The 18209-nt window shown below is 43.8% G+C and overlaps 1 protein-coding gene across 3 annotated transcripts; it reads right to left on the reverse strand.

The window, feature by feature from the left end:
* Window positions 1–9: 9 nt before the first annotated feature.
* On the reverse strand, window positions 10–16757 carry LOC146563426 (glycerol-3-phosphate dehydrogenase 1-like protein). Of its 3 annotated transcripts, XR_014894312.1 has the most exons (9): window positions 16560–16757; window positions 14705–14882; window positions 13175–13315; window positions 11055–11193; window positions 8936–9048; window positions 5153–5389; window positions 4880–4986; window positions 4582–4712; window positions 10–1592 (listed from the first exon to the last, which is right to left on the reverse strand). XR_014894312.1 is itself a non-coding variant. In XM_085290518.1 (8 exons), exons 1-8 carry the CDS (start codon window positions 16601–16603, stop codon window positions 1496–1498), a joined length of 1017 nt encoding a protein of 338 aa, XP_085146644.1. In that variant the 5' UTR covers window positions 16604–16755; the 3' UTR covers window positions 10–1495. The 3 variants fall into 3 exon arrangements, 2 of the variants coding, with proteins under 2 accessions (XP_085146644.1, XP_085146643.1); XM_085290518.1 differs by lacking the exon at window positions 4582–4712 and having other exon boundaries at window positions 14744–14882; window positions 16560–16755; XM_085290517.1 differs by lacking the exon at window positions 4582–4712 and having other exon boundaries at window positions 16560–16754.
* Window positions 16758–18209: the final 1452 nt, after the last annotated feature.

Genomic DNA, 18209 nt, shown 5'->3' on the forward strand with positions numbered 1-18209 from the left:
TTTTATTTTATTTTCTCCAGTCTTTGAAGATGAAATATTTGTGGTGGCCTACCACACCAGCTGTCAGATATCTATAATACAATCTTGAGATCCTTTCCTAGGGGATTCAACTCTCACTCAAATCTTGATCTAAGTGACCTCATTAATTAACAGGATGGCAGACGGGATCGCTCTCTTGCTACGAGTGTCGTCCATATTTCAGAATAGCAACAAAAATGTAACTAATGTTTCCTCAGTGGGTAGCTTCCTGCTGCAACTCTAAAGGTGTCGTGGACAGTTTACCTGACAGCCAGTGCTGGTTTTGTCAAAGGCATTCAAGTTTAGTCTGTTAATGCAAAATCAATTTAAGAGGCAAAGGTTTGCTAGTGCTACATGTGATCAAGCAAAATTAATTATTTGTTTCACTTCCATTCATTACGTTTACCTGAACGAACACAAGCCAAGTGAAGCTGGAAAGACATTGAAATGCAGACATTTTCTCCGTGACTGAAGCGCATCGCCCTCTGCTGTGTGATGGATGCAGTGTGTCAAAGTGACCATGCTGGTGGCCACTGACAGGCAAGGTAGCAATGTTAATGAGCACACAACTGCTTATTGATATGTGACACATCTGATAAATCACTGATAGAAACAGAAACATACTGCAATGCAAAGGTTCCAGAAATATTTGGTCACAAACTGAGACAAATGTTAATGACAATCTTTCAAAAATAAATCAAAAACACAGAATGCAGCCTTTAAAAGATGGTAACCTGTAACCTATTATCCATCTCATGACACGATTCAAGATTAACAATGAAAACTTTTAGATAAAACATGGAGAAATCAGTCTGAGTGGCATTTATTCCAACAAATTAACAGCAGAATTCTGAGAAGATTGCAACATCAGCGCACTGAAGTATCACAGCTAAAGACACACAAGCTCATTATCCATTCATCTGTTTCCCAGCCTATTCCTATCACAAGGCTCACACACAAACACATGCTCTACCCAGAGCTGATCTTGTGCGTGCTGTTGTGTTTTAAGTCTAAGGAGCACCGTGGGCAGCTTGGTAATCAACCTGCCGAGAAAAATGTGAAGTTGGTCGTGTAGGTAACAAAAACAAATATAGCTGCCACAAAAGGCCCACGCTAAAACACAATTTCACTTATACAGATGTTATTGGGTGATTTGTTCCATGGTTTTGAAGCTCAGATTATACCTCGTTTTCATATGTGACAGTGGTTCAAGGGCTGGCATGGATACACACTGAGTGGGAGAGTCAGTCTTTGTTGTGTTTTAACACGGGGATTTATTTTTCATCCTACACTGTTGGAAGCCTGGAAGAACTTTTTCTGACAGTTTGTACAAATTGAAATGATAAAGGACTTTTTATTTTATGGGTGTAAAGCTGTTGGGGATTGTTTTTGACAGAATAAGAACCTAATGCAAACTTCACCTTAGAATGAAAATGATCAATGGAAAAACAACAGCTTCCTGAGACGCACCAGGCGATCACATGTCCTCTGGGTGGCTTTGCAGGCAGGAAATCATTTCTTGGACTGGCCTCTTCTCAAAACAAATCTGATAAACTGCTGTGAACAAAGGGAACCTGGAGAGAGGAAGGACAGAGTTAGAGCTTGACAAAGCAGAAAAGAGAAAATTCAAGTTATTAATTTCACATGTAACAAACGTATATAGACTAGATAAACAACAACAATACAGAAGTAAATAAATTCAAATTTAAAGTCAGAAAGAAAGTTCTAAACACTGATGAGCCAAAGTATGACCATCTCTACGATCTCAAAACGACCCAGTAACATATTTCAGTTTGTTTCAGCGTAGAATCCTAGTGCGGTTCATTACAGTAACTTCAATGAGTTTAGGGAGAGTTTGTTCTTTATTACCTATTTCTGCGTTTAAAAATAGTTCAAATCCTTTCGAAGTGTGTAGTTGTAGTAGTAATAATAATAATAATAATAATAATAATAATAAGCGGCTGAGAGGTGGCTTGTGGTAGCCATCGAACCACATGGGGGAGAAATGGCGCCGTCACATTTCAAGCATCTACTCAATCCCACTGACATGACCTCCATACAGGAAGCAGATTCTGTGAGGAAAGGGATGACGCCCGTCACCGGGGGCAAGGTCACTTAGGCACTTAAACCACTCTTTGGTAAGGAGGACTTAATGCTGTGCTCCAGTTATGGAGAGAACACACTCCTCAACCTCCCCAGGAAAGTCCAGGTGAGGGCACTGGAAGCAAGAATCCATCATTAGTTGAACGTCAGATTCATTAATGTCGTTTTTGTCCTGGACAGGGGAATGCTGGACCAGCTCTTTATCAAGTCAGGGACATTCCAGTGCACGTGGGAGTTTGCCCAACCAGTCTACATGTGTTTTGTGGACTTGGAAAAGGAATTTCGACACATTCCTTAAGGGATTCAGTGGCAGGTGCTGAGGGACTAAGGGGTGTCTGGTCTGTTATTACAAGTCACATGGTTCCTGTACAACCACAGCGAGAGCTTGGACTACACCGGTGGCGGTAAGTCAGGCTTCTTCCCCTGGTGTTGGACTTCGCTAGGGTTTATCTTTGTTACTGATTCTGGCAGTTATATTGGGAAGTCTGCCTGGACACGGTTCTGTTGGCTTCATTTAGTGGTGAGCTCCAGCTCACAGTGGTCTGCAGCCCACCACTCAGGAATGAAAATCAGCACCTCCAGTTCCAAGACCATGGTTGTCACCAAAGAAGGCAGGGGCTGGTGCCCCAAGTGGAGTATCTTGGGGTCTTGTTCACGAGTGAGGGGAGGAGTGGACTGGGAGATTGACAGACAGGCTGATGTCGTCCATGGTGGTGAAGAAAGATCTCACCATAAAAGTGAAGCTGTTGATTTACTAGTTTATTTATATCCCTGTGGTCACGAGCTCTGGTTAAGATCTATCTTAAATTCTTAATAAATCTCCAACCATATCACCTGCTATGATGCCTGACAGCAGCGTCGCTGTTGTGCTGAGGCAGGCTATTGGTTGGTAGTTGGATGGGGGCCAGTCCCTTCTGGGGGATCAGGACTCTCTGACCTTTGGTTAGCCTGGTTCTTGTGCTGCCAGGCGCTCACAGAGTACAGTAGGTGTGAATCATATCAGGGACTGATACTTACCCTATCCTGTTCAGGAAGATTGAAGTAATCTGCTTTTAGATCATGTAGACATGATCTAATCATCTAATCTGTCCTATCCTGAGCGCAGAGTCAAGGGGCCATTTACGTGAAAAGGGAAAGACCATCTCTGAATCGAGGAGGGGCCTAAGGGTCCCTCTGTCACCATTTTATGTATATGCGTATTTTTGAGGCATTTCCCCACTGCTCCCAATTATATGTAAAGATAAACTAAAATTGAAATCCCTAATTCAAGCTCTGTACTTGTTATACACTACCAGTCAAAAGTCTGGACACACCTTGTCATTTAATGGTTTTCCGTTATTTTCATGACTGTTTACACTGTAGATTCAAACCGAATGCATCAAAACTATGAATGAACACATGTGGAATTATTTAGTAAACAAAAGTGTGAAATAACATATTTATATTTGAGATTCTTCCACGTAGCCTTCCTTTGCTTTGATTGCTGCTGCACACACTCTTCATTCTCTCCATGAGCTTCACGAGGTCGTCACCTGAGACAGTTTTCCAACAGTCTTGAAGGAGTTCCCAGAGAAGCCGAGCACTCGTTGGTCCTTTGCCTTCACTTTGTTCTCCATCTCATCCCAAACCGTCTCCACTGGCTTTAGGTCAGGTGACCGTGTTTCGGGTCATTGTCATATTCAAACAAAGTAAATGATGGTGCAAGTAAAAGCAAACCAGATGGGATGGCATGTGGCTGCTGTGGTAGCCATGCTGGGTTAGTGTGCCTTCAGTTTTGAATAAATCCCCAACAGTGTCACCAGCAAATCACCTCCACACCATCACACCTTCCCCTCCATGCTTCACAGTGGGAACCATGTGTAACATAGTTAAAAATGGTTCAAGTTACATCCTGCTAAATGGGACGATGGCACCACCTACTGTTGGAAATGTCACGCTGCAGTGACTATGAAGGGCAAATGATGTTGGGTAATAATTAGAGTGATGGAGGATTCCCGTAGAGATAACGAATGGGTAAATTTCACGGACAGAAATGTTACTAGTCCGTAACAGAAATAGAAGTTGACCTGGCTATTTTTGATTAAATATATTTGCTGTGGGTTCCTTCTGTCATCCTTACGTTGGGTTAGACATTCGCCTTTTCACACAAGGCTCACGCTGGTTGTCCACGAAAATGAGCCATTCTACTTTGTTGCCCTTCGTCATAAATGCGGATGCTGAGTAAAAGGGGCTAAACTGACCCGACCCCGTTTGTTCATTTAAAGAACCCGAAAAGACATAACACTGAGGTGAGATGCATGCATCCTCAGCAGTGGAGGCGACTCTTGGTCTTCCTTTCCTGGGGCGTCCTCAAGTTTTTGCAATTTTCTGGACTGAGCTTCAGTTCTCAAAGTAATGATGTCATTTCTCTTTACTTAGCTGATTGATTCTGTCAAACAGGGCTGTCAGCTGTGTACCAACCTGACTGCTGCACAACACAACTGATGGTCCCAAATTACACCAATGAACCCTGTCAGGCACACCTGTGAGGAAAACCATTTCAGGTGACTGCATCATGAAGCTCATTAAGAGAAGGATGAGGGTTTGCAGCTCTGTCAACAAAGCAAAGGGCGGCTACTTAGTAAAAATAAAGACAAGCCAATAAATGTTCAAACTTTTGACAGGTAGTTTACAGTCAAAATATAGCACAGAGCTGCGTTACATGTCAAAAAAGAAAAAAAATAATACAATAGACAGACAAAGAAACTTGATTACAGACCTATTCACCAGGCACTTCTGTTGGAGGATGCGGTAAACCTCAGCTGAGGTGGCAGGACCCTGGAGCTTCTGACCATTGAAAATCTCCTTCTCCAGCACTTCAATGCTCTATCAGCAGGTGTGACAAGAAGAAAATACAAGAAAGTGCACAATTAAAAAGCAGTTCGTCATTTCAAACCAAAAACAGTTCGAGCTAATAAAGCTTTACATAGTAATGCGTAATGAGGAAAGAGAGCAGATACACTACAACAACCAAACGTGACGGTGCACATACCTTCCCTGTTCTAACAAAGGCCTCTGCTGCTCGTCGATTGCGGCCGCCATAGCACGTAGCGATGAGGTCGGCCACACCACAGCTCTCCAGAAAGGTCGATGTGGAAACCACGCCATTCTTAGAAAAGAGTTGGGCGAAGGTTATCATCTCCATCAAGCCCAGACGGATCACAGCTGCCTTGGTGTTGTCTCCACACTGCAAGCCATCACAAAAACCTGCACTCACTGCAACGATGTTCTTCACCAGCAATGAACAAAACAAAAACACACATTTAGAAAATGATGTAAAGCTCTCAATGCAACTAACAGAAGACTGAAAATCATGTACTGATGAGTGCATCACCTCACACCTAATAAAGCTCATTATTAACACGACTGTTCAAGTGTGTTGGTGCACCCATGCTCCAATTTAAACACTACTCTTAAAAAAATATATACATATATATATATATATAGAGCTGGGCGATATGAGATTTTTTCATATCACGATATGTTTTTTTCATTTCAGGCGATAACGATATCTATCACGATATGAGCCAAATAACTATATTTGTAAGATTTAAATGTGCCGTTGCTCACAAGTAAAATGTGAAATAATCAGCAGCTTGTTTTTAAATATTTATTTCCCATAATAAGTTCAACAGGGTAGATGTACTTAAGGAACATGAGACTTTTTCAGACAAATAAAGGCAAATATTGCAAACTACACAAAAGGCAGCCGCTAAAGCGTTTAAGTTTCAAAATAGAACAAACGAAACAGACTAAATTGTCAATTCCACTTAGAAACAAAATATTAATTCTAAAAATAAATCTTAGTTTGTTTTACAGAAGAACAGACAAAACTGACTAACTTTTGTCAATATCAAATAAACTGAGAACTAAAAGGAAATTCTCAATCTCTCCTTGTTGTATAGCTGAGCTTTTCAAACAGTTTTAACAGTTACTTTAGTCTGACAAAAGCCGAATGACAAATTAGCGCTTCCAGTCAGAGACTGAGGCTACGTCCACACGTACACGGGTATTTTTGAAAACGGAGATTTTCCGTTTTCGTTTTAAAAAAATAATCCCGTCCACACATAAAGGCAGAAATGAAGGAAAACGCTGCTATGAACATGCCAAAGCAGCAGGTGGCGCTAGATTCCTAACCGTGCAGAAATGTTGGCCAATCAGAAGTCTAGAAGCCTCGGTGGGAAAAAGTAAACAAAGCTGGGGCATAGAAGCAGAACCGAGTCGTATGTGTGGAGGGACAGTAACTGTGTGTATATGTAAGCATTTAAACACTGCAGAGAGTAGAATTAACAGTATTGTAGAAATTCATTTCACCGAAACAATAACGTGGCGCACAGTGTGACGCATGCACCAGTTTATTGTATTTCCAGACTTGCTTTCGGCACATTTACAGTGCACGCTACTCTGTTTTTTGTCAGACTTGAAATAGCCGAAATACCTTCACCCTACGGAGCTTCTATGGCTCTTCCGTTCGACAATCTCTCCGGCATTGGAACCATCATCTGTTTTCTCTTCGGTCACGCTCGGTTGATTTTTCTAGTCGGCACACTCATTTCCTCCATTACCCGCTGGCTGCTTCCCAAACAAACACACGTGCGGCTTGGCACTTGTGCTGTACGTAACAAGTCACGCGACGTGACGCTGCGGCTGTGATTGGTTCGGCTCTGCGCTACTTAGTTTGGATTGGCTGACCTTTTTTTTTTTTTTAAGAGGACAAGAGCGGCGAGGTCTATCGCGATAGCTTAATTTCTCTATCGAGTAAAAGTGATATCGCGATACATACAGTGGGGCAAAAAAGTATTTAGTCAGCCACCGATTGTGCAAGTTCCCCCACCTAAAATGATGACAGAGGTCAGTAATTTGCACCAGAGGTACACTTCAACTGTGAGAGACAGAATGTGAAAAAAAAATCCATGAATCCACATGGTAGGATTTGTAAAGAATTTATTCGTAAATTAGGGTGGAAAATAAGTATTTGGTCACCTCAAACAAGGAAAATCTCTGGCTCTCACAGACCTGTAACGTCTTCTGTAAGAAGCTTTTCTGTCCCCCACTCGTTACCTGTATGAATGGCACCTGTTTGAACTCATCATCTGTATAAAAGACACCTGTCCACAGCCTCAAACAGTCAGACTCCAAACTCCGCCATGGCCAAGACCAAAGAGCTTTCGAAGGACACCAGGAAAAGTATTGTAGACCTGCACCAGACTGGGAAGAGTGAATCTACAATAGGCAAGCAGCTTGGTGTGAAAAAAATCAACTGTGGGAGCAATCATCAGAAAATGGAAGACATACAAGACCACTGATAATCTCCCTCGATCTGGGGCTCCACGCAAGATCTCATCCCGTGGGGTCAAAATGATCATGAGAACGGTGAGCAAAGATCCCAGAACCACACGGGGGGACCTGGTGAATGACCTGCAGAGAGCTGGGACCAAAGTAACAAAGGTCACCATCAGTAACACACTACAACGGCAGGGAATCAAATCCCGCAGTGCCAGACGTGTTCCGCTGCTGAAGCCAGTGCATGTCCAGGCCCGTCTGAAGTTTGCCAGAGAGCACATGGATGATACAGCAGAGGATTGGGAGAATGTCATGTGGTCAGATGAAACCAAAGTAGAACTTTTTGGTATAAACTCAACTCGTCGTGTTTGGAGGAAGAAGAATACTGAGTTGCATCCCAAGAACACCATACCTACTGTGAAGCATGGGGGTGGAAACATCATGCTATGGGGCTGTTTTTCTGCCAAGGGGACAGGACGACTGATCCGTGTTAAGGACAGAATGAATGGGGCCATGTATCGTGAGATTTTGAGCCAAAACCTCCTTCCATCAGTGAGAACTTTGAAGATGAAACGAGGCTGGGTCTTCCAACATGACAATGATCCAAAACACACCGCCCGGGCAACAAAGGAGTGGCTCCGTAAGAAGCATTTGAAAGTCCTGGAGTGGCCTAGCCAGTCTCCAGACCTCAACCCCATAGAAAATCTGTGGCGGGAGTTGAAAGTCCGTGTTGCTCGGCGACAGCCCCAAAACATCACTGCTCTCGAGAAGATCTGCATGGAGGAATGGGCCAAAATACCAGCTACTGTGTGTGCAAACCTGGTAAAGACCTATAGTAAACGTTTGACCTCTGTTATTGCCAACAAAGGTTATGTTACAAAGTATTGAGTTGTATTTTTGTTATTGACCAAATACTTATTTTCCACCCTGATTTACCAATAAATTCTTTACAAATCCTACCATGTGGATTCATGGATATTTTTTTTTCACATTCTGTCTCTCACAGTTGAAGTGTACCTCTGGTGCAAATTACTGACCTCTGTCATCATTTTAGGTGGGGGAACTTGCACAATCGGTGGCTGACTAAATACTTTTTTGCCCCACTGTATCGTTATATCGCCCAGCTCTACATATATAGTATAAAATGTTGAAAATCATCGACGCTGCATTCACCAAACCACAGAGCATTTGGAATATCAGTTTATTCATAGGTTCCATGCAGTCAACACCTGTGGCCAATTACATATCTGACACCCATTGAAAATATGACAAAAGAAGTCCCGGCGAAGGCGTCGAATCATATTTCAAGATGGAACGAAGGACAGTTTGGTTTCATAACCACAGACACTGGTTCTGCCTCTTTACCAGCAAAAGGTTTCACATTTCAGTGTTACACAGACATTTAGACTCCAAACATCCTTACAGTCGACAGTAACTACAGAGAGACCGTGCTGGTAGAGTATTTGATTCAGTGTCATGTGTAAGTGTTTACCTTCAAAGCTCCACACAGCTCCACTGTGTCAGCATCCTCCACTACTGTGATCCTGAAGTTTGGAGTCGTCAGTAACTCTTTGAACAGTAGACCATTCTCCACATTCCTGCTGCCTAACACACACACACACACACACACACACACACACACACACACACACACACACACACACACACACACACACACACACACACACACACACACACACACACACACACGAACGATCTGATGGTCAGAACTCGCTGAAATAAAGCATGTCAATAATCCAAAACAAACACTGGGTCACCAAACTCAGGACCATGACAGAAGGGAGCCAGTTGAGACGTTTCGGGCGTCTGGCAAGAATATGTCCCGGGTGAGGTGTTCTGAGGAGGACCCGGGGCAGACCCAGGACACTGTGCAGGAGGTGGCCGGGGAGAGGGAGGTGTGGGCTTCTCTGCTTAGGCTGCTGCCTACCGTACCTGGCCCCAGAAGATGGATGGACGGACAAATCACAGGAGATGTGGAAATCAGTCTAATCCAAGTATAATCTTTAGGCTCAAGTATACAAATAAGCCAGATCACTAATTACTAATTTATTTGAACAGGTAAACTTGAAACTGTCTTATCGCATTACTGACCATTATGCTCATCAGTTCTCAAAATAGCCTTGAATAGATGATTAATCCCTAATTGCTAATGCATGGCTTGGCTTCCTGCTAATGAAGCACAGAGCTGTTGGAGCTATTGGTTGGCAAGGTCCTGTTCCCAATCCACCCAAGGAGGCTCCCGAGCAGTCAACAGGGAGTCTACAGACATGCTCGAACAATAAATGAGTAACTTTGGTCTTTGTGATGCTTGGCATTACATCGTTCAGCTCTCAGGGACTTCTTTTCACCAGAACAGCACTCAGATTCTTGCTTAGACTACTTTTAGTTAGCAGCTCCATTATGAGGGATATCACAGACACTCAGACTGGTGTCTGTCTCTCAGAGACACAAAGGAGTTACACCACCAATGAGCAGATATTCTTAAAGAGCAAGTTATTTCACAAAAGAACAGGCAGTTTAAACACTGAGCGTCCAGTAATATCACTGTGCGTTTAAAGGAAGCAGGAAAAGTAGTAACAGAATAATATTTTACTATTAAAACAAGAAAAATAATGAAAAAAACCTTCACCACAATAACATATAGTTAGCAATCTGAGAAAACTGAAACTGGAATTAAATGAAATAAGTGACAAAAAGACGATTTCTGGTGCAAAGGCTGAGTTTGGAGAACTTTGAACATGGCAATAAATTAGGGCTGAACGATATATCGCATTTGCGATAATATCGCGACATGATCAAGTGCAATTTTCTAACTGCAAAGGCTGCGATTATACTCTGGACATGTCCAAATTCATGGGCTGCATCCTCCTGAGGCCGCATTTGTAGACCGATTACGTCACAGCGACGCGCCGAAGGCTGTCCAAATTACTACCATATCCCAGAATTCATAGCGCGGCCCAGCCAAACTCCAGTTTCCAGCAATGGCGGCCGCTACTAAGTTTTAAAATTACTCATACTAATCTTTCTGGGTCACAAAATAAACTTTTAACATATTTTCAGGCGAGAAAGTAGTTGTGTAAACATCAAATATCTGCTCGGTTTATCAAGATATCCCATATTTGCAAAAGTGCTTCGACGTTTTCAGAGGCGTCTGCTACCCACCAGCTCGACAGCTAGCCGGGAGCTCGAGGGTTACTGATGCGGCCGAGAACGGCACAACTCCCGGCACATCATTTTCAGATCACCGCGGAGTTTCGCTGCTCGGGTTAAACGTAATATATAAGTCACTTAGACAACCTAAAAATGTTATTGTTGGGCTTTTTTCAGTGTTTTGTTTGTTCGTGAGTAAATCGGTTTGGCTGAGATTAAAGTTATTAGATTAGATAAAATAAAACTTTATTAATCCCCCGGGTGGGTTCCTCCAGGCAGAGACCCTACACTCCCATCCAATCAAGCCAAGGGGACAAAAAAACAAAACACATTTCTTCTCTTCCAGGTCCCGTTTGTTCTTTTTAAATCCACAACATGCCAGTTACAGCAGGCAGTAATAGAATCTACTGAATAACATTTTCCACGTGGATTCTACTCACCGATGGTGGATTCACAGAACTTCTCAGCTGCTACTTCGTTGGCGATGTTTGCTCCCATCAGGACACTGACATCAATCTCCATCTTCTCACGAATGACGTCAGAGATCAGCCTCAGGCCCTCTGGACCCTCATATATACCCTGAGACAGTAATGAGAGGGGCGGTGGTGGATGAGCGATGGCATACAGGATGAGCCATAAAGGACACAGCTGCTTATACCCATGCTGTAGATGGATGCATGCAGAAAGTCAAGGGAGGAAACCAGCCTCCCCCTGATATGTTCCTTCTGACTGACCTCTTCACCCCAAGGCTAAGCCCTTGAAATGAAGCCAATTTCTGATGTAGCCTGATTCTTCCAGTCACTACCCACAGCTTGCAGCCAAACACATTCACCAGCACCCTCTCTACCAAAACAGAGTCCAAATAACTGCAGATGATGAACCAGTCCATCTCACACTCACCTGTTCACCCACTTGTGAACAAGAGATATTTGAGCTCTTGACTAGAGGAAGCAATTCTTCTCTAACCTGGAGTCTTTTCAGCTTCAGAGCCATGACGTGGGATTCTGAGGTACCAGTTCTGACTGATGATAGGGGGTTTGTGGAGATCAGCATTTGATGAGCCCAGTAGGACCACAGCATCCACAAAACACATAGATATGATCTACTTCCACCATGCGTTATAGTTTACACCCCTTATTGTGCCTAGAAATTTGTTAATAGACCTCAGTGTCACCAAATGAGTCACACATGTTGATGGCAAATGCAAAAAATGACACTCGTGCCAAATTTGGACAGGCTACAAACAGCCTGTAACTACAGACGGAAGACTTCGAAACAACAGTGTTACACACTCAAATTGTACTGTTTGGTTAGGGGATGGCCGAGGAATGGAGAAGTGCACTGGTACCAGTTTTTAAGAACAGAGTAATGTGCAGAGCTGTAGTAACTACTGAGGGATAAAGCCTGAGACAGATACCATGGAGGTATGGGAAAGAGTGGTTAAAGGTGATGATCAGTGAAGGGGAGTGTGGCTTCATGCAGAGAAAGAGCACTACAGACGTGACGCTTGCTTTGAGTACGCTGATGGACGCCTGCGATGTGACCCTGTGGAGCTAGAGAAAGATGAGGCACCAAGAGAGGAACTGTGGGATCTTACGTGGCAGCTGAGGGTGACAGAAAAGTAGGTGAAGGTGTTGCAGGTCATGTGATGACTAGTGTATGCGAATGAAAGAGACACATGGAAAAGTGCAAAAGAGAGGTGAAGAAGAGTGCAGGCAGGGTGGAGTAGGTGGATACGTGCCAGGAGGGCTGTATGACAGACAAGACAGGCAGTGAGACCTGCTGGGACGCTTGGTTTGCCCTTCTTAGCGCTGGTTCACAGAAGATCTGTAGTTTTGGTTTCCTTGTTTTTGATCTATATTATTTTGTACTTGGTATAAGCGTAACATTAAAAGACTGCTTGTGAGTTTACTTCTCATTTTCCAAGTGCTGTATTGTGGCTCTTCCTGCCTGCCACGTAGCTCCAGGGTGCAGCCAAAGCTTTGACAGCAGCACTTACAGGCTGCCCTGCAAAATATGTGCTCAAAATATGTACTAATGCAATACACAGCCATGAATGCGTCATGAGTACTGAAACAGACAAACACTGGACTCTGAGTTTAGTGTGTTTTTGTTTACAGTGCTTGGATCAGAATGTTGGGGGTCCCTGTGGAAGAGAGGCATCCAAACATCAAACTCACTCTTCAGCGCACACGCTCACTTTGTCGACATATTTGATCACAAAATGAATACTGCACATCACCGGATCCCTGGCTACTGCAGTCTGTGTGCCAAATGTCCTTACACCTTTACTACCCCAAAGACCTTCGCTGTGTTTTATGGATGGCTGGAGACACTTACTGGCAATATGAACCAAAAAACAGCTTTATGTGACCGCTTATCCTGATCATTAGGGATCCTGTTAGAAGCAAATCCACATAACAAAGATACTCCGGGCATGTTCAGCTGAGTTTGTATGCACGGCTCAGATCCTGTGTCAGGTCTTTGCTCTGCAGAATTTGGAAAGTTAAAAGCAGCAGTGGAGTGTGAGATAGCGAGACGGTGAAATGGGCATCATTACCTTTATGAGCGTGATTCCTCGAGCTCTGGCAGAGACACAGCCCACCATTTCATCACAGAGTTTCCTAATGAACTGATGAGGGACGACAAACACCAGCAGGTCAGCTCCCATAGCAGCATCAGAGAGCTTTGGTACAGCCACCTATGGAGACGACAGAAGCGCCATTCAATTCAAAGCTGAGTAGGCTTTGAATAATCCTGTGAGTCTGGGTGATTTCCCCACCGTACTGTGTTACACACTTCCACCATATTGCCAAAAATATTCACTCGTCTGTCTTCAGCCATACATGAACTGGGGTGACACCCCAGTCTTAATCTAAGGGTTTAATAGAAAGTCATCCAACCCTTTGCAACGATAACAGCTTCAGCTTTAACGAGAAGGATCTCCACATTTCGTAGTGTGCTTATTTTCTCCAAATCTCGAGTCAACTCTACCAATCAGTAAGCTACGTGAATGCCGTCTTTTCCTTGTTACCCTCAGCTACAAATGCTATGCTAAGCTACCAGTACTACAGCCAGTCATGAATGCACAAACTGCTGACTATTTTCAGCCTGGCTTCACACATGATGAAAGCCTTGTGTTATTAGCTGAATCACGTGGCGTCACTATCAGCGAACGAACTCTCGCAGGCGCCAATTTGTTGCGCTCCGGTTTTGAGCGCGCCATATCCTTCCAAGTAACAAGAAAATGACATTCATGTAGATTACTGACTGGCAGAGGTAACTCAAAATTTCGAGTTATGGATACATTTTTCTTTTTTACTGGCAGAAACAAGCTTCCGTAAATTCTTGACCTCCTTCCTGAAGCGCGTTTGTGAAGTCAGACACTGATGTAAGGCCTGGCTCGCAGTCTCCACTCTAATTTATCCCAGCGGTGTTCTGTCCGATTGAGGTGAGGACTCTAGTCGAGTTCTTCCACACCAAAGTCTCTCAACCATGTCGATATGGACACTGCAGTCATTGCGGTCAGACACGTATCGCTCTCCTGGCAGCCACCAAACGCCAGCTTGTCCATCATTGCACGATTTGTGACTCCAATGAACTGCTCTAGAGTTCAGGTCAGCGTGCTTTACACAACTGCACCGGATGCTTTGCATTGTGCTTGGTGATGGATACAGCATCCATGGTGACCCATTCCATGAAGAACTCTATGCACTGTTCTTCAGCTAATCTGAAGGCAACATAAAGTTTGGAGGCCTGTAGCAGAAAGCCAGTGACCTCGGTGCACTATGTGCTGACCCTGCTCTGTGGCTGAGTGGTAGGCTTCGACTTTGTTAAAATACCACTAGAAGCTGACTGTGGAATATTTGATAAAGAGGATATTTATGACCGGCCTTGTTGCATCCCATCATCACACTGATCTATGATGTTTGCAGAAGCAGTCTACATGCCTGGGTTCTTGATGGAAGTGACTGGAACACCTGAATTCGATGACTTGGGTGAGTGAATACTTTTGGCAGTATAGTGCAGCTTTAGTGCTCTGCAGAGTTTAATGAGCTCAGCAAAAGAATGACATCATACTACTTCTCACCACATTCTCTGGTAGTTTGTATCCAGGAAGGTACTTAACGTTTTCATGCTCAGTGTTGATGATGTCGCTAAGCTTCCTGCCATTAATATTTTCTTCAAATACCCACATCTTCACAGTGGTAGCAATATGCTGCAATGTCCTGGCATTATCTCCGATAATCCTGGCAATAGCAGAGCCCCTGCAACAAAGACACAGAGATCAGCAAATATTTCTAGATGTTTCAAGGCATTGATCAATTAATCATTCAGTCAGCTAATCAATTGGACCATCCTAAACTACTTCGTTAGCTTCATTCTTGTGAATTTTTCGAGTGGAAGAGAGTTGGTGTGAGAGGTGATTAAGCATATGAAGGATTAAGGAGGTGTGCTAGTGTTCTTGTCCGGGAACACGATCCTACTGTTGCTTCATGTAAACAAAACAGATTCTGATCGAGGTGTTACACAGGTGAAAACATGCACTAAGAGTCCAGAGATGACAAAGGGAAGGTTATTGTTCACTAAACGCCACACTGATGGGCTGTAACACGCTCACTGATTTTATAGCAGAGTCTGCCACTGATGCCTTTTAAGGTTTATGGGGAAAATAAAATAACAAAACTCTGCTTTTGTTTCCCAGTGTAAGCACAATCTGACCCGACATCAGTCTACTCTGACAGCCATAGCTGAGTTACTAAGCCCACTGTTACTGTTTTTACCATCTTACATTTCAATTAAAAACAAACAAACAAACATTTGACATTTTTATCCTCAAGTCAAATGAGAAACTCTGGTCATGCGTGGTGAGTGTATGCTGTCAGTGGCGTCATAATCAATCTGGGAACTATAATACTCTGTACAAGTCCAATCAGCAGGCTTCATTAAACATATTTATTTTTGAAGAAAACACTGTTTTGTAATGTTACCTGTAGTCATGTTGACATGGACATGCACTCAGGCTTGTATGAACTGGTGACGGTGACATTTTCAGTCTTTAGTCACATCAAACTTTGAGACACTTGTAGGCACTGAAGCTCGAGTTACCACACGGATCAGTCCCTGAACTTACTACGGCGCGTGTTTCATGCTGAAATAAACAACACTTACTTACAGCCTACAGGAAACAAATCAAACAAACCCGGTTCTTAAAGTTTTGGTCTGTTTCTATGCTGACTGATGTCCAGCACGCCCTCCCTCTGTGCTCATGAAGCATATGGCACATTTCTTTATTTGTTTGTGAGGGGCTCACAACATAACGCCATAGTTTCATGTTTATGGAGCAGGCTGCTGACCATCACCAGTGAACTTGTGCGCATATTTTAAATGAACAGCTGAAAGAGTGACCCGGATGCAGGTAAGCTCGAGGTCCCTTCACTCAGCTGGTGTCAGGGGTAAATGTTGGCTTCAGATTTATCTCACCGAACCACATTATTATGGTTTAGCGGAATAAAACATCGAATTTACTTTTTTTTTGCTGAGAATAATTTGTGTTTCTGTCAGAACAGAATGGAAATTCATATACGTGTCAATATTAACTACAGACTAGCTGTTGTTTTCAGCGAGCCCTGTATCATGTGTCAAACCGCAGGATGCCGGCAGACAGAGGGGACAGCTGTTGGAAAAAGGCAAACTTCCGGATGTGTCACCTGAAACATGCAACACTTAAACTAACATCACCAGTTAATATGAAATTAAAAAGGAACACGACCAGGAAAGCACTGTGCTTATGCTGAAGAAGCTCTGTTCCAGCTCCTCGTAGCTGACTCCAGGAGGACGCTTACAAACCAGGTAGGCACTAACGACACTCCGCACACCGACAGATGCAACAACCTGTTTGCAGCACCGCGTCCGGCAACAACGTCAGCATCATAAGAGCTTACCAGTTTCCAGACCCGACTATGCACACTTTCAGTGGAGAGGCCATGGGAGCCGCTTCCTGCTCGTGATGGTCCGTTTGAAGCTGAAGCTCCGGCGCACGTGCCCCTTCAATGAAAAGTCACGTGACTCCAGGCAGAAGTCCAGGCCGCTAATGCGCAAAATACACATGCTCATGTAATAGAGTTTAGGGTTACATCCTGGCACAATAGCGCCACCCAGTGTCAAATGTCGCCCTGCACCCACTAGGATTAGCAAGGGATTCTGGGTAATCCTCAGGAGGGCTGTGTCCCTGCGTCCTTCGGAGGCCGCATGTGAAGGTCGATTACGTCACAGCGAGGCTCCTTTAAGTGAATAGAATAGAATAGAATAGAATTCAACTTTATTGTCATTGCACATGCACAGGTACAGGGCAACGAAATGCAGTTTGCATCCATCCAGAAGTGCTTTAGTGATATAGATATATTACAATATATATTAGCAATAATATAGATATGTGAGTATATTACAGAAATGGGTCTATTATGGTATGTTATAATGTACACGGTATGAAGTATGTTGTGAATATTCTATAACTATAAGTATGTACAGGCTGTAGTGAGTACAAGCTATGTACAGGCTATGAACAGGATATAAATATGAAAAACTATACAGAATATGAAATAAATAACTTTACAGAATCTGGGATATACAGCTATACAGAAATGGGAACTATGCAAGTTGTAAACAGTTGTAGGATTAAAAATTATTGAATGTACAGAATGATTATTTACACAGAGCTATACAGTAGTGCAGTTAAGATAAGTGAGGGTGTAGATAGTTTCTACAGAGGCTATATAAAGTGCTAGTGGTTGTGAGTGGTGGTTCAGTCCATGTTATTATTGTGTTTGAGGGTACAGTTGTCCATTGTGGGTGTGTGTATGTTCAGTCCATGAGTTTAACGTGGGTCAGATGTCAGGAGGCAGAGTTCAGGAGTCTGACAGCTGTGGGGAAGAAGCTGTTCCGGTACCTGGTGGTCTTAGTCCGGAGGCTCCTGTAGCGCCTCCCAGAGGGCAGGAGGGTGAAGAGTCCATGTGATGGGTGACTGGGGTCTCTGATGATTTTCCCAGCCCTTTTCAGACACCGCTTCCTGTAGATGTCTTTTATGGCAGGAAGTGGTGCTCCGGCGATGCGCTGGGCAGTTTTCACGACCCTCTGCAACGCCTTCCGGTCCGAGGCAGAGCAGTTCCCGTACCAGACTGTTATACAGTTGGTCAGGATGCTCTCGATGGTGCAGCGATAGAAGTTCACCAGGATGTCTGAGGACAGGTGGTTCTTCCTCAGAGTCCTCAAGAAGAAGAGGCGCTGGTGAGCCTTCTTGACCAGCTTGGAGCAGTTGGTCGTCCAGGTGAGATCCTCGGAGATGTGGACTCCCAGGAACTTGAAGCTGCTCACACGCTCCACAGCCGTCCCCTTAATGTGGATGGGTGGATGTGGGTCAGCATTCCTCCTGTAGTCCACGATGAGCTCCTTGGTCTTCTCGGTGTTAAGCAGCAGGTTGTTTCTGTCGCACCACTCAGCCAGACGATCCACCTCCTCCCTGTAGGCGGCCTCATCGTTGTCACTGATGAGGCCAATCACCGTGGTGTCATCTGCAAACTTAATGATGGTGTTGG

This window comes from Mchenga conophoros, linkage group LG11, assembly GCF_057382185.1.
Source record: "Mchenga conophoros isolate Kocher_MC1m ecotype Shallow Benthic linkage group LG11, M_conophoros_male_GT1.1, whole genome shotgun sequence".
Lineage (NCBI taxonomy): Eukaryota > Metazoa > Chordata > Actinopteri > Cichliformes > Cichlidae > Mchenga > Mchenga conophoros.

Excerpts from the sequence above, each read along its gene's own strand:
- LOC146563426 (XM_085290517.1), bottom strand. The coding sequence starts at position 16,603 with ATGGCCTCTCCACTGAAAGTGTGCATAGTCGGGTCTGGAAACTG. Across the intron at positions 5,390-8,935 it reads AGCTGTGTGGAGCTTTGAAG|AACATCGTTGCAGTGAGTGC; the intron begins GTAAACACTTAC and ends TTGCTGGTGAAG. Across the intron at positions 1,593-4,879 it reads CAGAAGTGCCTGGTGAATAG|GTTCCCTTTGTTCACAGCAG; the intron begins GTCTGTAATCAA and ends TCCTCTCTCCAG.